A 23,261-nucleotide genomic window follows, 5' to 3' on the forward strand; every position below is an offset into this window, starting at 1 on the left:
TGAAAAGCTGGAATTGACACTGGTCTATAGTTAAGGAAAAGAGTATCTGTGGAATGTGTTTATTCTCCCAGATATTCCTCCCTGGATCACATATTCTCCCCTAGTATCTGTGCCCCGCCCCAGTCCCTTTATAGGCAAACCCCTAATGGCGAGACTCACTCCTCTACCTCTCTAGGCCATGAGGCCCCCACGGCCCTTGAGGTCATCTTCCTTCCTTTCTCAGGAGTTTGGGGAGTGTGGGTGGTGGGAAGTAGGTATGTGGGCAACACAGACCCTGGCCCAGTGGGCCTGTGCTGTGTGTCTTGGCATTGGCCAGGATGCTCCCTTGTCCATGTCGGCACTGATGGGCCGGGCCCAGCTGCTGCTATTCCCTGACTTCCCATAGGTACATTTTGGTTGGGGTGTGTGGCAGCAGGCTGCTCAGGCTGGCTCAGGCCATTCCAGGAGCTCCAGTGCAGACATGGGCTTGAAGGAACATTCCAGTCCAGAGCTGCCCCATTTCTCATAGTTGGGGCCCTGAGGTACCACTGAGACCCACAGAGAGTAGACAGAAGGCTGGTACCCAGTTGACAGGGCACATTGGGGTTTGTTTGGAGAGAGGGGGGTGTTGGAACAGTCAGAGCAAAGTTCGGTGGCCAGAAAGAATTGGCTGTGGAGGGGCATCGTGGGCAGGAGAGGCATCAGGAGTCTGGGCTAGGGGGCTGGGCAGACCTTTCCTTGCCTGGGACTGGTCCTGGACACCCTCAGCTGGATGGGCAAATGCTGGGATGAAGTGGAGTTCAGTGTGTGTTGGCTCCTTCCCCAGGGGCTGCAGCCTCAACACCCTACAGGAAATGTAGCCCCTGAGTGTGTGGCTAGTGCCCTTGTCTATAGACTGTACCCCCTGCCTGGCCCCAGGGTATCTGTGTTTGGGGGATGTCTCTGCAGAGCTCCCAGTCCTGCTCCCCAGTGCCCACACATCTCTGCAGAGCCTCCTGGCCCAGCTCACTTGGGAGCTGCTGCAGGGCCTAGGGACCAGGCCTGTTTCAGTGGCGTCTCTATTTAAAGCCCTGCTTCTAGGCTCCTTTGGGGCCAGCTCCTCTGCCACTGCTGACAGCCTTGCTGCAAGGAAGCCAGGCCATTGCATCAGTTATTGTTGCTGAAATGCTGACCCTGGAGGCCAAGCTGTTTTTCTGCTTGGCTTTAGCTATTTTTACTTGCTCCCCAGGCCCCAGCATTCCCACTCATCTACCTCAGCCTCCAGGATCTTCTAACTGTGGGCTAGATGGGCCCCTCTCATCCCCAGGTCCTCCACCTGGGACAGGGTATCCTAGGCTAGATGAGGGGCCTGCCCAGCCAGCTGGTTGCCCCTCATCCTAAGCAGACACTTAGGTGGGCGCCCTGTCTTGAGGGCCCCCAGCTCAATGGAAGCCTTGTTGCCACAGGACTGCCCACAGATCCTGCCCTCCACCCAGATCTATGTGCCTGTAGGCGTGGTGAAGCCCATCACCTTGACGGCTCGGAACCTGCCCCAACCTCAGTCGGGCCAGCGCGGGTATGAGTGCCTCTTTCACATCCCGGGTAGCCCAGCCCGTGTGACTGCCCTTCGTTTTAACAGTTCAAGCCTGCAGTGCCAGAACTCCTCGGTGAGTGCCCAGATGGTGAAGGTGGGCCACATAGTCAGACCTGCCTTTGAGAGCTTCAGAGGCCCCTCTGGCTCCCCAGGGGCCAGGGCCCAGGGCCCAGGTCCCTGCCACACTCCTTGGGTATACCAGGCTGTAGGCAGAGGGCTGTGCCAGTCTGACTGCCTAAGAGCCACCTAGACATTTGGGGGGCACATGTCATGGGGTGGGGCAACAGGGAGTCATGACCAGTTAGCATTTGCCTTCATGTGGAACTTTGCTGCAGTTGAGTTCTGAGTGTGATCTTGTCTACCACTCGTCACCATCCCTATCACCCTAGAACAGCCTGGTCGGGGCCACAAAGTCCATATGCTTGACTCTTTGTCTACATCCCTGTGGCCAAGTGTGGAGTAGCCTGGTGTTCAGATCAGGCTGTGCACCTGCAAATCAGCTGGTGGGTGTTGCCTGGGTGCTGAGGGAGAGCCCTGTTGGAACTGTACATGTAATGCCTGATGTTTAAAAGCCTCTTTGGTCAGGTTCAATTAATGTAGTGACAGGTGGTTGTTAAAGGTGGAGTCAGGAGGCCTGGGTTCAAGTCCTGCTCCCTTTGCATACTCTGCCAGGTCCATGCTGTGGTCTGTGCCTCAGTCCCCTGACTGTTCAGAAGAGCAAAAGATTCCCTGTAGACACCTTTCCTAGAGTGGGCTGAGGTGTGGTGGTTTTGGGATATCACCTTGGATATTTGGCCCTTGGCTAGGCCTGCGCTACCCTACCCCCCAAAATCCCAGAGTAGGGCAGTGTCTGGGGCACAGCAGGGCTGCCCAGAGGCTGGCTGTGCCTCCCATCCTTGTCCCTCTAGACCTCCCCTTCTTGCTCTTTACCATGCTTCTTGTGTACCGTGCACCTCTACTTCCTGCTCCTGGCCACCATCCATCTCCCTCCATCTGCTCCAATGTTCCTGGACTGTCTGTCTGTCCATTGGTTGGCCTCTGTATACTTCCTGTGGTTCCTGTGCCCCTCCCTGAGCCTGTCAGCTGCTGTGCCTTCCCTTGTTGCCCTCTTCGGTTTGCTGCCACCTGCCGTCCCTTCTTGCCAGGCCCATGTTTATCTTTTCTGTTTAAGGGGAAAAGGGAGTATTGAGAGAATTTGATAGGATCCAGTTACATTCTTGCAGATAAAATAATGATAAATTGCTGGCTGACCCCTGAGTCCCAGGGCTGCCTATCTCCACACAAACAGGGAGGGGGAGTTGAGGTCATTCATTGCAGAAAGTGGGTGCTCTAGGGCTGGGCCTGGGTTCCTAGGAAGGTAGGCCCTAAGCATAGGGGACCCTGAATGTGGAGGGAGTCAGTGGAGGCAGAGCCTGCTGGTCTGGCATGGGGTGGAGATCCCCTACTCTGGGCCTCTCACACAGTCCTGAGGAGGGACTGCTGATGCTTCCTGACAGAAAGAGAAGCTGGGGTCATAAGCATTCTGACATATTCCAGAAGCTTGACTGGGAGGTCTTTGTCTGGGAGAGGCAGACTGGGCATGTGCACTGAGGGCCCTATGCAGCCTCCAGGGAGACCACATTGGAGTGGTCTTTGGGAAGTGGGGTGTCACCCCTGGAGGCTGAAGGGTGGGTCTATGGCCAGCAGGAAGGATGCCTTGGGGTGGGGGGTTAGGGGGAGCTGGGCTTGGCTTGTAGCAGCAGCTTCAGCTGGCTCGGTAGATGGGCTGCTGAGAGAGGTTGGGCTCTAGGTTGGAAATAAGGCCCACCTAGAACCGTGGTGCTACAGTGCACTTGAGCCTGGTTTCCACAACGTGCCTGGGGATAGCGAGGGGCTTCCCTTGGGGCTCTCTTTGAGGGGCTGGCTCTGCAGGCAGGGGCAGCCTCCCCCTCCAGGACCCTGCATTATGCAGTGTGGCCTGGGTGGTGGCCTTGGGGGTGAATCTTTGATGGCATTCCTCCCCTTCACCCATAGTACTTCTATGAGGGCAACGACATCAGTGCTCTGCCAGTGAACCTTTCTGTCGTGTGGAATGGCAACTTTGTCATTGACAACCCCCAGAACATCAAGGGTGAGCTGGAACCAGGTCCTGGGATGGGGGGTGGCAGTGGGCTGGCAGGCAGAGCTGACTGGACCTACCCCCCCAGCACACCTCTACAAGTGCCCAGCTCTGCGTGAGAGTTGCGGCCTCTGCCTCAAGGCTGATCCACACTTCGAGTGTGGTTGGTGTGTGGCTGAGCGCCGCTGCTCCCTGCGCCACCACTGCCCTGCTGATGCACCTGCCTCCTGGATGCATGCCCGCCATGGCAGCAGCCGCTGTGCTGACCCCAAGATCCTCAAGGTAGGTAGGCAGGACAACGCCCTGCCAGGCTCTTGACCCTTCAGCCAGCCCTAGGTGGGATGGACACCCCTACCTTGGGCAGCCCTCAGTATAGGGTGGGTGACAAGCTAGGGCTGGGCCCTCGATTGGGTACTGGGCCTAGCCTCTGCCCTTCCACAGCTGTCCCCTGAGACGGGCCCGAGGCAGGGGGGCACACGGCTCACCATCACAGGTGAGAACCTAGGCCTCAAGTTCGAGGACGTGCGGCTGGGCGTGCGCGTGGGGAAGGTGCTGTGCAGCCCTGTGGAGAGCGAGTACGTCAGCGCTGAGCAGTGAGTGCAGGGTGGGGAGGTGAGTGGGATGGGTGGGGTCTCCACTGGCCTGGCTGGGCCCTCCCACCTGCCCACCCACTGAGCCACCTGTGGCCTGCAGGATTGTCTGTGAGATTGGGGACGCCAGTCTGGTGCGTGGCCACGATGCCCTGGTGGAGGTGTGCGTGCGAGACTGCTCCCCCCACTACCGGGCCCTGTCACCTAAGCGCTTCACCTTTGTGGTAAGCTCTCCCTGGGCCCTAATGGGTGAAGGGTTGGCATGCAGGCCAGTGGCTGAAGCTGCTAGGGTCTTGTCAGGTGCAAGGACCATGCTACCTCCAGCAGTGGGCTCCCCATCCTCCCTTGAGGCCTGCTTGTCCAGCCACATCTTTGCTCCTGCTGTTTCTTGGACTTGGATGCTGTCCCCCAGACTTGGATGCTATTCCCCCTTTGTCACACACATCCTCATCTCGGGCCCAGGTCCAGGGTCTGTGTGCCTGTGGGGGCTTGCTCCTGTGGGCAGCAGGCCAAGTAGAGAGGGGAGGGGTTTCCAGGGAGCCCCAACAAATTCCTTCTTGCTGCAGAATCCAACCTTTTACCGCGTAAGCCCAGCCCGTGGGCCTCTCTCTGGGGGTACCTGGATTGGCATCGAAGGGAGCCACCTGAATGCAGGGAGTGACGTGGCTGTGTCTGTCGGTGGCCGGCCCTGCTCCTTCTCCTGGTATGGGGGTCTCCTCCTGGTATGGGGGTCTACATGGGGTGTAGGGGCCAGGCTGCTGCTGCTCCTGGCTCACATGGTGCTGTGTTGTGTGTCCCCCCCCCCCGTTGTTACCAGGGAAACGGGGGGCTGTGAGAGAGCCTGGCTGGGGTGATCACTATGGAAACCCAGAGGTGGGAGAAGGTTCCCATGGTGACAGGGGCTATCTCCAGAGTGGGAAGGGAAGAGGGGGCAAGTGGGCGAGGCTGGCTGCCTTGGCTCTGGTCTTTCCTTTCTGGGGCAGGGGACAGGTGGGGGAATCTCTTGAAACACGATAAGAAGAATTTTTTAAAATTTTGAGAGAAAAAGGAAATCTTAACAAAAGCCCAAGGTTTGAAGTGGGTAATTTTAGATTAGGGTGATAACAGGCAGCCCTTTAAATATTTTCCTGCGGTAATTACCTTTTATCAACACTAATCATGGTGTTTGCTGGGCTGTGCCATGAGGCCTGGCTGTAGTAGGGATGCTGCAGCCGGGCTGTGGGCAAGGAAACCCTGATGTGGGAGACCCTGAGGACCCCACCCACCTACTGAGGCTGATGAGGAGTGGTCAAGGGCAGTGCCAAGCACCATGCTGGGCCTTCCCAGAAGTGAGCAGGGCACAGGCCTTGTCCCTTGACTATTTCTGAGAGCTATAGGCACCTGCAGTGCTGCCCTGAAGGCTTGTAGGAGCCTGGCTGTGCCAGCAAGGTAGTGCTTGATGGGTGGGCAGACAGGTGCTGTAGGGGTGAGATAGCTAAGGGGCTGGGGGCATGGGGGTAGAGGGACACTATAAGAATGAATATGGGCAGCAGGACCCCTTCTGTGGTGCTGTGGTCTGAAGGAGGTCAACTGAGCCATGTGCCTGGGGGATATGGCAAGGGCAGTTTGATCCAGCAGAGTCCTGGATGCCAGGCAGGACAGCACACGGGGAACAGCTATAGTGAGTCCACTCTAGGGGTTTGCCCTCTGTAGCCAGGAAGTAGTGGGCCCAGGGAGGTGGGGTGTGTCATGGACCTTGGGGTCTCTCTCTCTCTCCTGAATGCCCCTTTCCGATCTCCCAGGAGGAACTCAAGGGAAATCCGGTGCCTGACACCCCCTGGGCAGAGCCCCGGCAGTGCCCCTATCATCATCAACATCAACCGTGCTCAGCTCACCAACCCTGAGGTGCAGTACAACTACACGGAGGACCCCACCATCCTGAGGATCGACCCCGAGTGGAGCATCAACAGGTAATGGATGCACTGCCCGCACAGGCCCAGCCACCTCCCCATGCTTTGCTGCTGAGAACCAGAGCTGAGCACAAGGTCCTTTCCCTGGGGCCCGAACACACCTGTCCTCTCCTGCCTGTGTCTGGTCATTCCTTGAGTGACCCATGTGGAGGTATTGATCTGCTGTTGTCTTTTGGGGAGGCTGGCTCAGTCTGACCCCACCCGTTTGTGTTGTTTCTAGTGGGATGGGGTTCAGAGCATTATCTGATGACTCACTCCCACCCTATTCTTTCAGTGGGGGGACCCTCTTGACAGTCACGGGCACAAACCTCGCCACTGTTCGAGAGCCCCGCATCCGGGCCAAGTATGGAGGCATTGAGCGGGAGAACGTGAGTGCTCGACCGATGCTTGCTGGTTTGGTCTCTCTGGTTCTTTGCCTGTGTGGCTCTGTACACAGTGCTCTTACCCTGTTCCTTAGCTTCTCACCCACTCGGAGAGTCTCATGTGCAGCCCTCTGCATTTCATGCCTGGGCTGCAGCCAAATGAGCTGTTCATTTGGCCCACCTTCCACATGGCCTGCCATGGGCTGCCTAGGGGTGGGTGCTGTGGCAGTGTTGTAGGAAGGTCAGCCCCTGGCCCAGCAACCATTGTGTGTCCACAGAGCTGCACAGTATACAATGATACTACCATGGTGTGCCGTGCCCCATCCGTGGACAACCCAGTACGGACCCCACCAGAGCTGGGTGAGCGGCCAGATGAGCTAGGTTTTGTCATGGACAATGTGCGTGCCCTGCTCGTGCTCAATGGATCCACCTTTCTCTACTACCCTGACCCTGTGCTCGAGCCGCTCAGCCCTACAGGCCTGCTGGAGCTGAAGCCCAGCTCCCCCCTCATCCTCAAGGTGGGCCTGTGGGCCATGGTGTGTGCTGGGCAGGTGGCGTGGCCTGGGCAGGTGGTGGGGTAGAGGCTGCAGTGCACTTGGGTTCAGAGAAGGGTCTGGGCTCGGGCCCCCCTCAGCTTGGCCTTGGTGCATCCCCCCCCAATACAGGGCCGGAACCTTCTGCCGCCAGCCCCTGGGAATTCAAGGCTGAACTACACAGTGCTCATTGGCTCCACACCCTGTGCACTCACTGTGTCAGAGACTCAGCTGCTGTGCGAGTCACCCAATCTCACGGGGCAGCACAAGGTTACGGTGCGTCCAGGTTCCTATTGTCCTTCCACCTAGGGGTTGATGCCCTGGCAGGTTGTGCCCTGGCCTGCCTCTGCTTCTGGGGATCCACCCACCTTGGACCTCCCAACACTGCCTCCTAGGGAACTTTAGCTCCTGTCTAAGCCCTAACTCTGTACTTACTCTGATCTGGCCCATCCAAGCCTTATTCACCCTGGCTTGCGCCCTGAGCCCTGGCTGAACCCAATATCACCTGGTCCCCTTAGGTGCCTGCCCTGTGTCCCAGGGTCCCACCAACATCAGTCATGGGCAGGATCTCAAGGGCTTCTGGGTGGGGGTTTGGGCTCTGAGTGAGCATTGCGGTGGTCCTGAGCCCCTCCACCCCAACAGGTGCGGGCGGGCGGCTTTGAGTTCTCGCCCGGTGTGCTGCAAGTGTATTCTGACAGCCTGCTGACATTGCCCGCCATCGTGGGCATTGGCGGGGGTGGGGGCCTGCTGCTGCTTGTCATTGTGGCCGTGCTCATCGCCTACAAGCGCAAGTCACGTGACGCCGACCGCACCCTCAAACGGCTGCAGTTACAGATGGACAACCTCGAGTCCCGTGTGGCGCTCGAATGCAAGGAAGGTCTGCATGGCTGGGGGTTAGGGCTTGCGGGGACTGGCCGTCTTTTCACCAGGCTTTACTCTGTCTGCTGTGACCCCAGGGGCCTGGTGGTGGCAGTAGCCTGGTTTGGGATGGTGTCATTTTTAGGACAGCCCTGGAGCCAGATGCCTGGGTTGGAATCTGGCCTTGCTGGGGACCTCTTCTGACACAGTTTCCTCACCTATGAGCAGGCATGCTGACAGGCCCTGCTTCTGATCTTGTAAGAGTTGACGAGGGGTGTGAGCCATGGGAAGGGGGTTGCCTGTGTGGGCTAGGTGGGGATCCTTTAGGATGGGGTCCCTGTGTCCTGGATGTCTCTCAGGCTCTGGGAAGCTGTTAGGCTGTGTTATCTGTAAGACATTTATCCCTGAGAAGTCAAGCTCCTTCTGCTGAAATGAGGTGTGTGTCTGGCATGACTCTGGTGTGAGCAGCAGGAACTTGGCTCATACTGGTGGTTCCCAGTAAGGGTGACTGTAAGGCTTCTGTAAAGTGTGATGCTGGCTCTCCTGGCTCAGGGCAACTGGGACCAGGGGCCTCAGGAGTCTGCCTGGCTATGTGCCTGCCCTATGCCAGCTATACTCTCAGGTGGGTTCTACCCCGTGGTGAAAGCTCATGAGACCCATAGGGAAGAGAGAGAGTCCTGTTGCCTTGCCTGGCCCAGCCAGGGCATAAGGTCATTGCTGAACCAGTGGCTACAGGCAGCCACACACCAGGAGGTAGCCTGGGCCCTGGACAGGCTGCGGACCACTTGGCCATGAGTAGAAGTAAGTCAGGGAGATGAGTCAGGGTATTCGGCCTACACCAGGGCATAGGGCATCTGTGGGGCATAGGGCATCTGTGGGGCACAGGGCCCAGCCCAGCATCATAGTGAGGCCCATGGGGCCAGGCCACATTAAGCCAGGTTTCTTTTGACGTTGGCCATCTCCCTGGAGCACTGGGGAGTATGCTTGGCTGGGGTGAGGGCAAGAGGGTAGGCTGCACAAGAGTTCCTGGCCACTTGGCAGCCACTTGATGGGGAGGAAGTGGAATGGCAGTCAGTATAAGGGTCTTGCCAGGCTGACTTTGAGTCTAGCTCAAGACCCTCTTATGGCTGTGTGTGGCTGTGTGAGCTGTTTTTTCCCACTGGTTTCCTGGGCACGAAGTCACAGGGGCACAGCCCCTTCTGCTGGAGGCCCATGGTCCCACCACTGCTGTCTCTCGGCTGACTGGGCCACTGCTGGCCCTGTATAGGCTTCTGAGTCTTGACTGAGGAACAGGACAGTCATGACTCCAGATGCTGTGGAGGGCTGCTGGGGATCAGGGTCATTTTGGGCCTCATGCAGATGTTGGCTCCTAGAGCTACAAACTTCTGGAGGCAGAGACTGTCTTGTTCCTCTCCTGGGTGAGGAAGGAACCAAGCACAGAGCTGGTTTGAGTCCAGGCACACCCTCTGCCCATGGTGGCCTTGTGGCTGACTGACCAGCACCATGTTGCTGTCAGCACTGCTGGGACCAGCACATCCCAGTTCTCCCAAGACTCTCTACTTTCAACACTGAGTGCCATGCCTAGGAGCCCCCTCAGGCTGGGGAAGCAGGGATGGCCCTTGGTAAGGGCTTTTGCTGATTCATGGACAGTTCTGGTCAGGCTGGGGTGGGATACAGAGTGCATGGGGAGAGTATTCTGCAAGGTGGGTCCTGAGGGTCCACAGTCCTGTGAGGATACTGTTTGCTGCGGCTATGGGCCTGATGGCCTTTATCAGCTGGTGCATGTACAGAGCATAGTAGCTGGTGGTTCAACCTGGATGGGTGGAGATAACCCAGCGCCTGGCAGCGGTGCCAGGAGATGAAAGGCTCCCGCTTTTAATTAAACCTGCCAGACGTCTCCACACAACTGCTCGGCTCCTCTGGCTTCTGATCAGATAGTGTGTTCCTAGGCTACTGCAGAGCCGACACCTCACGGCTCTGGAATGCTCTGTCTGGGCATGCCTGTCAGGGTTGGGAACATGTGGCCTGGGAGAGGCCTGGGCTCCTGTACTTGCTGTCAGGTGTGTGGATTTGCTGCAGGTTTGGGGCGGACCTTTACAGCTCCTTGTCCTGGTCCTACCATTCTGTGTACCCATCTGTGCCCCATTCTTTCCCAGGCGCCTGAGTCACAAGGGTTCTAGGGAGGATGCTTGAACCCAGGGGTAGCAGGAGGAGCCAGCCACTTGTGGCTGCTCTGTCCCTAAATGGTGGGATCTGAGATGCAGGAAGCCCCCACTAGCCCTGGCCTTTGTGCCAGTGCTTTCTCTGGCACCCTAGTAATGCAGAGGGCATTTTTCCCTGTGTTAGACCTGAGGAAACTGGGGCCTAGGGAGGTACAGGAGTGTCCTTGAGGTCACACAAGCAGTGAGGTGCCCAACCTGAGTGTGCACAGGGCCCAGGCTGAGTGGGCTGGCTCACCTACGGGGTGTGCAGCTCTGACCAGTGTCCGATCTGCAGCCTTTGCAGAGCTGCAGACAGATATCCACGAGCTGACCAGTGACCTGGATGGCTCTGGTATCCCGTTCCTCGACTACCGGACCTATGCCATGCGAGTACTCTTCCCTGGGATTGAGGACCACCCTGTGCTCAAGGAGATGGAGGTAGGACCCTAGCAAGGAGTGTGTGTGAGCTTGCTGGCTGCTTCTGCCTGAGGGCTCCTTAGGATGCTAGTGGGCAGCTGGTGGGTCCTGATGGCAGGCTGAGTCTTTGGAAGATGGGAGAATTGAAAGCACATCCTCGATCAGCCAGGGCCTCCGAGCTCTGGGCCAGGGTGGGCTAGCAGGTGCTGCTTGCAGGTGAGGGTAGTTCTGCTCTGGTGTCCCAGGATTGGCAGAAAAGGGGTCTGGCCCAGGGTTGTGCCACCAGGTCTCATCACTGCAAACCTCTCCAGCCTGGGTTCTGGAGGCTCCCTAGTTGCTGGACGGGTTGGGGCATACCTCTTTCAGTTGGGCCTAATGTTCTCATGTGTACCACCTGCAGCTCACCTACCCTCTGGGTAGTGCTGCAGGGCATGCTGGGGGGTGGGGCAGCCTGTGGCAGGCAGCAGCTGGGCTTGCTTTGGCTTGGGGTATGTGGCTGGGACCTTCAGAGAGGTGGGGTTTGTTCTGTGGTCATGGGCAGTGCCGTGTCTCATGAGAGTTGTCAATACAGACCCCAACAAATCCACTTTGAGCCTTTTGTTCTGTTCTGAGTCTGGTGTCTTCTCAGCTGTGCTGTGTTCTCTGTCTAAGGGCACTGCATCTGTACCCCTCTGATGTTGGGCACCTGCTCCTTCAGGGCTCTGTAGGCAGGGATTGCCCTTTTAGGATGAGCCTGGGGGCCTTCCTGGTGCTCTGCTGAGGCCCCAGGCTGCCTTAAGTCCTGGGAGGAATGCTGTAATGAGGTTCTGTGTCATGGACTTGGTCCCTACTTTTCCTTTCTGCCAACTCTCTGTGGTGTCTCTGCTGCTGTGTTTGTCTGTCTTTGCTTGAGACTTTGCATGTATACCTAGTGCATGCCACCTGTCTGCCTGTGGGACTGGCATGCCCGAGCCAGGGTGGGCCAGGGCCTGGTAGAGAACTGCCTGCCATAGGGAGCCTTGGTGTGTGTGAGAGGGAGCAGGCTGGGACTGGTGTGCCTGTGCTCTGCCCCTGTGCCCACCCCTAGGCCATACATCCCTGGGCAGACCCCTGCCTCACTCTGGGACTCAGTTGCATATCCATGAAGTAATAAGGATGATGTTTGCAATGGTGATTGTTGTCACCATTCTTGGCATCCAGCAAGAATGGGCATTGAATGCCACTATTGGTAGTTAGGCTTCCTCTGAGCTGCCTGGACCAGGCTAGGAAAGGTGCTGATCAAAGGCTGGCCACTCAGAGGGTGGCAGGAGCAGGACCTCCTGCTCTGCACCACCTACCCCAGCTCATCTTGATGACATGCCCTGATGGTGGGCAGTGGCATGGCCGTCTTCATGGCAGGAGATTTGTGCTGTGAAGGATGGTTGGGGTTCGGGATCACTGTGCTTAGATAGCCCTGAGGCCTGCCTGTGCACCTGAGGCTCCTTGGCCCAGAGGCCTGCCTTACTGTCACTTGCGGGGCTGGCCTCATGATCTGAGCCAGCTGATGTCCTTGTAGGTGCAGGCCAATGTGGAGAAGTCACTGACACTGTTTGGGCAGCTGCTGACCAAGAAGCACTTCCTACTGACCTTCATCCGAACACTGGAAGCCCAGCGCAGCTTCTCCATGCGTGATCGTGGCAACGTGGCCTCACTCATCATGACTGCCCTGCAGGGTGAGATGGAGTATGCCACAGGAGTGCTCAAGCAGCTGCTCTCTGACCTCATCGAGAAGAACCTGGAGAGCAAGAACCACCCCAAGCTGCTGCTGCGGCGGTGAGTCCAAGGCTGGCCTCCTGTCATAGCCTTATTGGTGTACTGGGGGTGGGCTGACCCGAGATGAAGCTATTGTTACTTCAGCATTTGTGTGCTGCTCCTTGAAAGTCTCCGAATCCCCACAGGGCATGGCATATAGGCCCTATGCCATGGCATTCCTAGTCTGTGGCTGGCCACTCAGTGCCATCCTGAGTCCTCCCAGCAGAGATCTGGGCTCTGGGGGAGGAAAGCGAGGGCCTCCGTCAACATGGCAACCTTAAAGCCATAGAAAAAGAAGTGGGTAGGAGCAAGGAGGGCCTGACCATGTCTTCCCCCCAGGACTGAGTCGGTGGCAGAGAAGATGCTAACCAACTGGTTCACCTTCCTTTTATACAAGTTCCTCAAGGTAGGCTGAGGGGTTGGACAGATGGAGATGGGGGACCTGGAGGTGGGGTACTTGTGCTGTAGGGGCTATGGTCTGGGAATGAGGTGTCAGAGACAGAGTAAAAGGATGCAGAGAGGTGATAAAATCCCAGCCAAGGGTCTAGCTCAGGGCAGGCAAGTCCGTGTGGACACCCAGCTCTGCAAGGATGGTCTGGGGCTTTGTGCTATGCCCATGGCTGAGATGGAGAAGAGACCCTAGGCTTGTCACCCAGTCCTGGGTTGGGCCTGGAGCAGGGTGGATGCTCAGAGGGGCTTTTCTCTGCTATCTATTGTGGGAGGCATGGTGAGAGGGCTTCCTGTGTGCTTACCAGGATAGTCCTGCTCAGACACCTGTGTGGTGACCCTCCTCAGAACAGGGCTCGGGTAGAGGTTGCACACTGGCTGCACCTGGCTGGATGTCTGTTCTGGGGAGTTTGGTTTGGGTCATACTTAGTGTTCATCATTGGCTGCCTGCACCTTAGGAGACCACACAGAAAAATCTAGATCTCTGACTTCTTTTGAATGATCTGAAGGTGTGGTATATGGGGCCCACATCCTTGTGGAGGGGGCATGGCTGTGACCAGCCCCAAGCGTAGTGTGTTCTGTGTCCTGTGTGTTATTGGAGGGTGGGTAATTGAGGTATCGCTGGGAAGGGGCTGGAACTGGCAACTCCTTAACTTCGTGACTTCTTCCTTGATTTCCTTGTCTGAAAAGAGCAAGCTGCGAGAGGGGGAGTGTTGAAGGGGAATGAGTGGTGGTAGACAAGGAGGGTGGGATTGACCAAGGTCTGAGAAAGAGAAGGTGTGAGCCTGGCAGGAGCCAGGGAAGAAGGAGTATCCCAGGCAGAGGAAGCAGCAAGAGCAAAGGCCCTGGAGTGGGCAGGAAGAGCAATGAGCAAGGGCACAGGGAGGTGGGGCACAGGGCCGTGGTGTTCCCTGTGAGGCTATGTGAGTGACCTCTGTTTGCCCATAAATGATAGCCCTTGTCATCAGAGCTTGTGGCTGATAATGGAACTGTGGATTTCCTGTGAAAGTGCGCTTCTGGGAAGATGAGGGAGCTCACCACATGGTCATTAGCTGTGTGCCATAGACCACAAGGAGTGCTTGGAGCTGAGAGTTGGAACATGAAGGCCAGGCATGCAATATCTCAGTGTGATGGTCCCTGTGTAGTCCTAACCCTCCATAACCACCTTGAGGAATGAGATCAGTTTAAGTCTGTGTTCTATAATGCCAGGCTGCCAGAGAGGCCAGTTTTCCTGGGAGGCAGATGTGGCCTGACTGGGTGAAGCTCCCAGCAGAGAGGGTGGGAGTGGGTGGCGCCATCCAAGAAGCTCTCCTCTGGCCCTTTGGGTGGGCTACTTCTAGGAGGAGAAGCAGGTAAGGGAGTAAGGAGGGGAGCCATGCCTTGCAGAAGGAGCAGGAAGAGCAGAAGCCTGGTGGGAAGGTGAGGGTGGCCAGTGTGGGCAGAAGCAGAATGTGCATGGAGGAGGAGGGCCAAGTTCAAAGTTTGGGGGCCTTGAAGCCATGCTGACCCCTGTCCTCATTGGGACCCATAGAAGCTTCCAGCAGGTCTACTCACAGGCCATCCCCAACTCAGAATTCTTGTCTGACCTTTATGACACAGAGGAGGACGCAGGAGCTAGACCCAAGGACACTGCCCAGGTCAGGCTGGCAGGGGTCATGCTGGAATGACCTGTGACCCTCTCAGAAGGGCTTGACATTTTATCACAGTGCCATGGAGGGAATCGGTGTTTCTCACCCAGGTGGATCTCCCAGATGTCCTCAGGGGCCATTCCCTGTTCAAATACCTGGCTACTGGCCTCCCCCCACCCCCCCCATATGGTGTTTTTAAACAACCTACTGTTTTTTAAATTCTTTCCTCTTTAGAAACAAACAACTTAACTAGAAAAGTAATCCATGCTCATTTTAACATAGAGACGTAGGTATAAGGGGATGCGTTCCCCTACAGCTAGAGTTAATTACCATCAGTGATTTGTGACGTATCCTCCCAGACTGGCTTTGGAACTGAAGTAAATGTCTTCAGGCAGAGTATGGGTTAACATTAAGAAGAAGTCATGGAGCTGTGCTTCTCTGAGGGCAAGGTTTTGTCTTACTTTAGTACTATACGCTTTGCACTGGTCCCTTCCATGCCAGCTCTGGGCAATGTTGTGGCATCTTCCCAACAGTGCTCCGTGCTGGCCCCCACTCTTTTTGACAGCTGCATAATGATATGTGGTGTGGTTGTGGGACATTGTTGAGCTGACAACAGGTGTCAGGAGTGTCTGGCCCCCACCAGGAGCAATCCTCAGCCCATTCTGATGCAGTGAGCATTGTCTACTTTGCTGATTATTGTAGGTGGATTTCCAGAAAGGCCATTGTAGGTCACTAGGCACACTCCTATTTAATTAGAATGTATGCTGCCAAACTGTCCTGCAAAAAAGGTTGCATACGTTTGTTTGTATTTCTTCCAGCAGTGTTTGAATGCCATTTACCCACACCTTTGATAACACTTGATTATCAGTCTTTTTCATCTTTATCAGTTTGATAAGTGTGAATGGATGGCTTGTTGCTTTAATTTGCATTTCTTGGATAATCAGTTGAGCATCTTTTCATATGTTTGATTAGCTACCTATATTTCTTCTTCAAATTGTCTATTTTTGTTCTTTGCCCATTTATTTCCCTAGGGTTTTTTCTTTTAGAGGGTTACAGGAGTTTTTTAAAATGAACTTTTTATCATATCTTCCTGAGCTCCTGGATTATTCTGAGAAATGAGTTTTGTTTGTTAGTGGTGTGAGGTAGGGATCTAACATGATTTTCCCAAGTAGAGAAGCACATGCCCTGGTATCGCTTGTCAAGTTGTTACATTGTACTGCCTTTTTGCTGGGAGAAGCAGCCCTGTCCTCAGGCAGTTCCTGCACTTCACAGCTGGAAGGAGCCTGCCAGGGTGAGGCCTTTCCTCCCTTATCATTGAGCCTAAGGCCAGTGTTGGCTGGATTGGGCCCTTAAGTTCTGGGCCTTCTTGACACCTGGCCTCACCATCTGGGGAGGCCCTTCTCTAGAAGAAAGGATGGGACTGGGTGAGGTTGGGGAGCTGCAGGGCAGGAATGAGTCTCCTGGCCAGCCTAGAGCCTCTCTGATGATGCTTGTTTTAGAGTCAGACTGATCTGAGTTTGAATCCTGGCTTTTCCATTCATTTGTCATGTGACTTGGGCCAGTGGCTTCATCTCTCTGACCTAGAGAGACACAGCTGTGTGCCTTTCTGCCTTCTGCAAGTGCCAGGCCTGTATAACTTTGGGCGGGTGTTTGGTCTTGTGAGGCATTGGAAGGCTCTTCTCCCTCACCAGTCTCTGATTTTCTAGGAAGAGGCAGCTTCTGATGGCTCTGTGCCCTGATCCACACCCTCTTCTCTCCTCTTCCCGACCCACTTAAGCCACGTTTGCAAATTAAACATAATTTCAAAGATAGGGGTATTGTTGGAAGGTTTTGGGATGACCTATGCTTATGGCTGCTCCTTAGCAGCTGTCTCTTTAATTGTTGCAGATGCTAACGAGGGCTCCTGTAGCATCTGGTTACAGGGACAGCGCAGCACGTGTACCAGAGTAGGTTTGTTTGCCAGGGTTGGAGGGACCTGTTTCCTGCCTTGGCCTCTTACACCTCCTGAACTCTCCCTGGCGGCCAGGGCTCATATGGGCAAGGGGTGCCATAGCCCAGGGCTGGGGAGCCCAGGGCTGGGGGCAGATGTGAGCCCAGACCAGTGGAGATCTGGCTGGGTGGTTCTCTGCACTGCACATTGGTAACATGGGCCTCGGCCTGTGGGCTCTGTGCTAGGCACTGGGGAATCATATGAACACAACAGATACACCTTGGCCTGTAGGAAGCTTCTGCTTGGGAGGGGAGATGGATGGCGGAAATAGTTGTCACAATAAATACAGGGATTTCAGGGAGTGACAATGGCCGGTGGAGGTACAGTAGACTGCCTTGACCATGTTGGGAGGGCAGTTGTGTGGCTGGGCAGTCAAGGAAGGCTTCTGAGAAGGGACACTGGGTTGAGTCCTGAAGGACCAGTAGAGACCTGGGGAGAGGCTTTTGGGATGTAGGAAGAACAGGTGCAAAGGGTTTGATTGATACTTATTGAGAGGAATTGGTCTGTGGTGGTGGTTATTTTCTTTTGTCCAGTCTCGGGCGGGTTTTGGAAGTAGTGCTACAAGTAGTGCTATGCTTGCCTCCTAAAAACAGTTTGGGCGTTTTCTTGTCTTGCCTTGCCTGAAGGAAGTTCAGGTAGCTTGGGAATGCTTGGCAGCCTGGGAGGGGTAGGTGGTGGGCTCTGGTGGCAGGCTACAGCCTGACACCTGCCATGTACCTCCAGGAGTGTGCAGGGGAGCCACTGTTCATGCTGTACTGTGCCATCAAGCAGCAGATGGAGAAGGGCCCCATTGATGCCATTACGGGTGAGGCCCGCTACTCACTAAGTGAGGATAAACTCATCCGCCAGCAGATTGACTACAAGACACTGGTGAGGACCACTGCTACTTTGTACCCTGAGCCCCTCCTTTTTGCTTGGTTGGTATTGCTGTGGGGTCACCGACTCTTCAGTGGAGTCAGAGCAGGCCCTGCTGGGCTGGCAGGGGTGTGGTGATCTAAGGGACTAATGGTGCCACCTTTTCCCACCTGCAGACCCTGAACTGTGTGAACCCTGAGAATGAGAATGCACCTGAGGTGCCAGTGAAGGGGCTGAACTGTGACACAGTGACACAGGTCAAGGAGAAGCTGCTGGATGCCGTTTACAAGGGCGTGCCCTACTCCCAACGGCCTAAGGCTGGGGACATGGACCTGGGTGAGCCAGGCGAGGGGCTGGAGGGGGCTGGGCACCCTGATGAGGGCTGTGGGATTGAGTGTTCCAGGGCCTGGGGCAGAGCGGGCTCCAAGTGTGGCTGAGCTGCAGGTGGCCATGTTGGCAGGGCAGCATGCAGAGCCTTTTATCCAGGATAGGGTACCATGTGGGGCTTGAGTGAGGGGTGGGATTGAGGTCTGAGAGCTGCTCAGCCAGGGGCAGTGAGGCCTTAATGCTGAAGCAGGGAGGCAGTTGGGAAGCTATGGGGAGACTAGGGGGAGGCAGCCAGAAGAGGATGGAGGACAACTGGAGGAGGGAGCTCCTAGCTTGAGTGATGGGACAGGTGGAGGTGCTGTCTGCCCAGCCAGGATGCTGAAGGAGGAGGAGGAGCAGGTTTGGGGCTTAGTTCTGGAGTTTAGGGTAGATGTGACTGGAGCCTAGAGTGCCAGGCCAAGACATGGGTCTAGAGTCTGGGTGCTCCCCCAATGGGGGCTGGTTTCCCTAGAGTGGGGCAGGAGAGAGAGAGAGGCTGCAGCAGAGGGTACTATACATCCTGTGGGCAGGAACTCTTGAGTAGTGTCACCTCAGGCTCTGTACTGAACTCTATGGTGGCTCAGAAGCAGGGTGTTCTGTTTCCTCCTTGCTCTGGTGTCTAAGACCCTTCCCCAGTGCCTTGCCCTCCTCTCTCCCCCTGCAGCACTCTCTTCCCTCCCCTGTAGAGTGGCGCCAGGGCCGCATGGCGCGGATCATCTTGCAGGATGAAGATGTCACCACCAAGATTGACAATGACTGGAAGAGGCTAAACACGCTGGCTCACTACCAGGTGACTTGCTGGTTGTCCAGCAACCTCTTTTCCCCTTCCCAAGACCTCTTTGCCCTCAGGGGCTCTGGAGTGAGGCAAGGGCCAGTGTGAGGACCCTAGCCAGCTCTACTGCTGGGTTCTGGCCAACCTGGGATACAAGGTGAATGTGGGGAGAAGGCCCAGAAGTCACATGTGTGTACTATCCTGACATTATCCTGACATCGTCCCAACAGCCTGAGTGTACCAGTAGGGAAGTGAGGCTCAGTGGGGCGGTGATGTCAGGGATACACAAACCGGGAAAAGTGGGGCTGATACGTGACTACCATCCAGGTGGTCAGGGGTAGTGGTGGCATCTCCTGGCCCTCTGCATCCAGGTGACAGATGGGTCCTCTGTGGCGCTAGTGCCCAAGCAGACGTCTGCCTACAACATCTCCAACTCCTCCACCTTCACCAAGTCCCTCAGCAGATATGGTGAGCAGTAGGGTCGCTCTGAAGGGACAGGGGTGCGGGGCTCCTCTTTCATGCTTTCCCACCCTCATTTCGCTTCCCTGGAGTCCCATTGGTGCTGGCCTGGTATGAGGACCTTGTTAAGGCCTGACACTTAGACTCTTCACCTTGGGAGGTGAAAACCCTGACATTGCTGGTGGAGCACTGACACCTGTGCACCCCCAGAAAGCATGCTACGCACGGCCAGCAGCCCTGACAGCTTGCGCTCACGCACACCCATGATCACACCTGACCTGGAGAGTGGCACTAAGCTCTGGCACCTAGTGAAGAACCACGACCACCTAGACCAGCGCGAGGGTGACCGTGGCAGCAAGATGGTCTCAGAGATCTACTTGACACGGCTACTGGCCACCAAGGTAGTTCTGGGGCGGTGGTGGTGGTGGTGGGGGATATAGGGATAAGACAAATAGACTGGAGCAAAGCCCTTGGTCCTTATCCTCCCCCATATCCACGGAGGGTAGGGTCCCAGGTATGCAGGAAGGGACTAGTGGTGCAATGGAGCCTGGAGCTATGCCACTTGTTGCTCCAGGGCACACTGCAGAAGTTTGTGGATGACCTGTTTGAGACCATCTTCAGCACGGCTCACCGGGGCAGTGCCCTCCCACTGGCTATCAAGTACATGTTCGACTTCCTGGATGAGCAGGCTGACAAGCACCAGATCCACGACGCCGATGTGCGGCACACCTGGAAGAGCAACTGGTACACAGGGAATGGGGACTCTGGGTGGGTGTGAATGTATTCCCCTATGTGTGTATGCAGGTATGAGGATATGTTTTGTGTGTGCCCTCCATGTATGCTGTGTGTTTTTTGTGTGTGTATGGGTGCAAGGGTGTCCTCCGGGGGTGTGAGTGTATCTGTGTGTGAGTGGGTTTGCGTGCATTCTCTGCATGCGTGTGTCCTCCTAGTTATATCCTCCACATGTGCTGTGTGTCCTCTATGTCTGTGGGTATGTGTTCTCTGTATGAGTGTGTCTTCTGTGTGTGTGTAGATGTTTCCTGTTCATGGGTTTGAGTACATCTATGTGTGTCATGTGAGTGGGCATTATGTTCTCCGTGTGTCTAAGGCTGTGAGTGTCCTCTGTGAGCTGAGTAGATATGAGTTTGTCTATGTGTGTATATGCAGGTGTGTTTTCTCTGTGCTGTGTAAGTAAGAGTATGTCCCTTTATTGTGCCGTACCAGATGTGAGCATGTCTTTATTCCTTAGACCATGGGAGTGTGGTGGTACATATGTGGCCTGGTGTATATGGCAGTATGTGTGAACGTGTGTGGTCTTGAACATGTGGTTGTGTGCCTGCTTATGGCTAGTATCTGTGACTGTACATGTGATCATGTGCGTGACTGTGTGTGTATGACTGTGTTGCCATATGTTTGCATGTGACTGTGTGTGACTGTGTGTATGTATGTGAGCATATATGGTGTCTGTTGGGGACAGGTGATAGACTGGGAGGAAAGGACAGCCTGTCTGTGGCTAGACAGCAGGATCCAGCCCCTGAGGCTCTGCCCTCACTCACTGAGAACCCCTGCCCCTTCTTGAGCCTCAGTTTCCCCATCTGCTTGGATGTCTTTGGCCACTTTGAAGTCAGAGTCAGCAGGTCCACAAGGTCATGGGCTGACCGCTTCCTTACATTGTGAGAGGGAAGCTGAGGTCCAAGGTGGGGTCTCCATGTGGTGAGGAGGCCTACCTGATCAGGAGTGGCCTGGCCTAAGGTATGGGCCAGGTGGCATCTAGATGACTCTGACCAGGCCACCCTGCCTGCAGCCTGCCTCTGCGCTTCTGGGTGAACGTCATCAAGAACCCACAGTTCGTGTTTGACATCCACAAGAGCAGCATCACAGATGCCTGCCTCTCAGTGGTGGCCCAGACCTTCATGGATTCCTGCTCCACCTCCGAGCACAAACTGGGCAAGGACTCACCCTCCAACAAGCTGCTTTATGCCAAGGACATTCCCAACTACAAAAGTTGGGTAGAGAGGTATGGGAGTGGGGTTGGTTGCAGGGTAGGTGTGGGTGAGTGTGGGGTGGGTGTAGGGTGAGGTTGGGGTGGAGCAGGCAGGTGGCCAGGCAGGGCCAGGACCTGAATTATGTCCCGCCTGGCTCCCCACAGGTACTATGCTGACATTGCCAAGATGCCAGCCATCAGTGACCAGGATATGAGTGCATACCTGGCCGAACAGTCAAGGCTGCACCTGAGCCAGTTCAATAGCATGAGCGCCTTGCATGAGATCTACTCTTATATCACCAAGTACAAGGATGAGGTGAGCCTCGCTGGATAGTGGCCCCTATGCTGAGTTGTAGGTGTCACTAGCCTTAGCCCACCTGGTCTTGGGCCCCTGACTACTCCGGCCTTGCCAGTTTCCACCTGCGTGGCAGGGCTCCCAGGCACCCTGGCTTTGTGCCTTAGCCACTCTGACTGCGAAGGGGCTGTTCTGAAATTGCTGGGCCATGCTGGAGTAGGTTGCAGCATGCCTCTCCTGGTGGCTAGGGGCTAGGGCAGGGAGGTCTGGGTTGTGGGGTCTTCCAGGGGAGAGTGTGGCTGGTGACAGCTTTCTGAGCTGGTGTGGGCAGAAGTCCTCTGGCTAGCCCCAAAGCCCTTTCTTGGATGGTCTCTTTCCTTTGTTTTGGAGAGGGGCCCTAGGAAGCCTCCTGCCATTTGCACAGAAGAAGCATCAAGGAGGAGAGGCCTGACTGAAGGGCTGCATGACAGAAGGCCAGAGACCGTGGTTGAGATTGTGTGTAGTTCAGCACCAGGGCAGCAGGACTAGGAGGGACTAAATGTTCTCCCAAGTGGGGTGTGAGCCAGTGAGAGTTTGGGAAGAGAAGGGACACATCCTGAGTAATTGGTGTTGGGGGCCCAGGGAGCAGGCCAGTATAGGCTGTGGGTGCAGCCAGGCAAGGCTGGTAGGCAGGGCTTCCTGGTGTACTTAAGGGAGAATAGCCAGGACCTGCCAACCCTGGATGTGGGCCCCCACTTTTGGCTTTTGCAGTTGGAAACAAGGAAGTGCCTTGAGTAGGGGTGGGGATACTGTGGAGGGATGGGTCTGAGGGGTTGGGCTCAGCTTCCAGACATATAGTTTTGAGGGGGTGTGAGTCTGGGCTCTGATGTGAGCTAAAGCTTAGCATTTGACCACCAGCTCAGGGCTGCAGTGTTGTGAGGCTGGTGGCACTAACACAGGAAGTGAGCATCAGCAGAGGGGGTGAGGACAGACCTGCATATCCCAGCACCAACACTGTGGTGGGGTGGGGTGGGGTGTGGAGGTCAGCAAAGGTGATAGGCAGAAGGTGTCTGGGGGCTTGGAGGAGGGCAGGGTGTAGCAAGAAGAGCAAAGTCAGGAACAGGGGTGCTCAATAGGTGGATGTGCTGGAAGGGTGAGGAGAGGGTGTAACCAGGAGGCATGGTGACCTTGATGAGGTTAGGCAGGGCTGAGAGAGGTGGCTGCATGGCACCAATTCCTGGGACTGACTGGGAATGCAGGGAGGAGAGGGTACATGAGCGAGGGTGGCTGTAAGCCTGTCCCAAGGTGGAAATGAGAGCAGGTGACTGCCTTGTAATGCACAGTGACAGAAGTCTGCTTCCTAAGGGAAATAGGAAGGAAAGTCTGAGCTGCAAGTCAGGAGGGGCTGCGGGAGGTCTGAAAGGCGCCTGAGGCCCCATGTGCACTGAAAGCGAGAGAGGGATGCAAGGGCGGGGCCGTGGCCTGTTGAAATCTGTGTGACAAGTAGGGCTGGGGCCTGGGGACAGAGGCCTGGTCTTTACTGGGTCTCCTGCTTGGAGCAGAGCCTTGTAGGGCATGGGTAGGATGGTGACCTGGGTGGGGTCCCTTTGCCACACTGGGTGCCATGGCCCATGTTCAAAGGACTTGAGCCTTGGGGGGTCTGTCTGAGCCCCCACTGGCCATGGCCATGCTGCTGGTACAGAGGATGTGAAGGTAAGAATGAGCCTCCCAGCAGCTGGGTTCCACAGCACAGCCCCTCTCCTATGTGGCCTTGGGTACTTATATCCTTTAGAGTGATGTCCACTCTATGGTATGTAGGTGGTCTAGGACAGGCCCATGACACTCACCCACCCCCACAGATCCTGGCAGCCCTGGAGAAGGATGAGCAGGCACGGCGGCAGCGGCTCCGGAGCAAGCTGGAGCAGGTGGTGGACACCATGTCCCTGAGCAGCTGAGGCAGCGGCCGGCACCTTTTCCTAGGGCGGGGACAGGCAGTATAGAGCCAGTAGACCAGGCCAGGGCTGGGAGTCCCTGTGGCAGCCCCTTGGCCCTCGTCTCGGAGGAGTTCAGTGGCCCAGGACTGTGACACGCCACGCAGCTGACCTCTTATGTCCATGGACCAAGTCCTCCAGCCCTTCCACCCCCTGCCCAGCATG

The 23,261-nt window shown here is 56.0% G+C and overlaps 1 protein-coding gene across 1 annotated transcript in view; it reads left to right on the forward strand.

Moving 5' to 3' along the window:
- Nucleotides 1-23,060, forward strand: part of PLXNA1 (plexin A1) — a 43,698-nt gene extending 20,638 nt beyond the window's left edge. Inside the window, exons 9-31 of the mRNA XM_007958055.2 lie at nucleotides 1,425-1,625; nucleotides 3,566-3,662; nucleotides 3,739-3,932; nucleotides 4,092-4,243; nucleotides 4,344-4,464; nucleotides 4,807-4,943; nucleotides 6,022-6,189; nucleotides 6,464-6,557; nucleotides 6,830-7,069; nucleotides 7,217-7,360; nucleotides 7,727-7,961; nucleotides 10,439-10,581; nucleotides 12,095-12,351; nucleotides 12,670-12,736; nucleotides 17,119-17,265; nucleotides 17,427-17,586; nucleotides 18,303-18,406; nucleotides 18,760-18,856; nucleotides 19,058-19,248; nucleotides 19,422-19,591; nucleotides 20,652-20,864; nucleotides 20,997-21,147; nucleotides 22,965-23,060. Of these exons, the coding sequence (XP_007956246.1) occupies nucleotides 1,425-1,625; nucleotides 3,566-3,662; nucleotides 3,739-3,932; nucleotides 4,092-4,243; nucleotides 4,344-4,464; nucleotides 4,807-4,943; nucleotides 6,022-6,189; nucleotides 6,464-6,557; nucleotides 6,830-7,069; nucleotides 7,217-7,360; nucleotides 7,727-7,961; nucleotides 10,439-10,581; nucleotides 12,095-12,351; nucleotides 12,670-12,736; nucleotides 17,119-17,265; nucleotides 17,427-17,586; nucleotides 18,303-18,406; nucleotides 18,760-18,856; nucleotides 19,058-19,248; nucleotides 19,422-19,591; nucleotides 20,652-20,864; nucleotides 20,997-21,147; nucleotides 22,965-23,060 (3,579 nt within the window). The remainder of the gene's footprint in view (nucleotides 1-1,424; nucleotides 1,626-3,565; nucleotides 3,663-3,738; nucleotides 3,933-4,091; nucleotides 4,244-4,343; nucleotides 4,465-4,806; nucleotides 4,944-6,021; nucleotides 6,190-6,463; nucleotides 6,558-6,829; nucleotides 7,070-7,216; nucleotides 7,361-7,726; nucleotides 7,962-10,438; nucleotides 10,582-12,094; nucleotides 12,352-12,669; nucleotides 12,737-17,118; nucleotides 17,266-17,426; nucleotides 17,587-18,302; nucleotides 18,407-18,759; nucleotides 18,857-19,057; nucleotides 19,249-19,421; nucleotides 19,592-20,651; nucleotides 20,865-20,996; nucleotides 21,148-22,964) is intronic.
- Nucleotides 23,061-23,261: the final 201 nt, after the last annotated feature.

Source organism: Orycteropus afer, unplaced genomic scaffold, assembly GCF_000298275.1.
Source record: "Orycteropus afer afer isolate SDZICR_OR568_19922 unplaced genomic scaffold, OryAfe1.0 scaffold00843, whole genome shotgun sequence".
Classification (NCBI taxonomy): Eukaryota; Metazoa; Chordata; class Mammalia; order Tubulidentata; family Orycteropodidae; genus Orycteropus; species Orycteropus afer.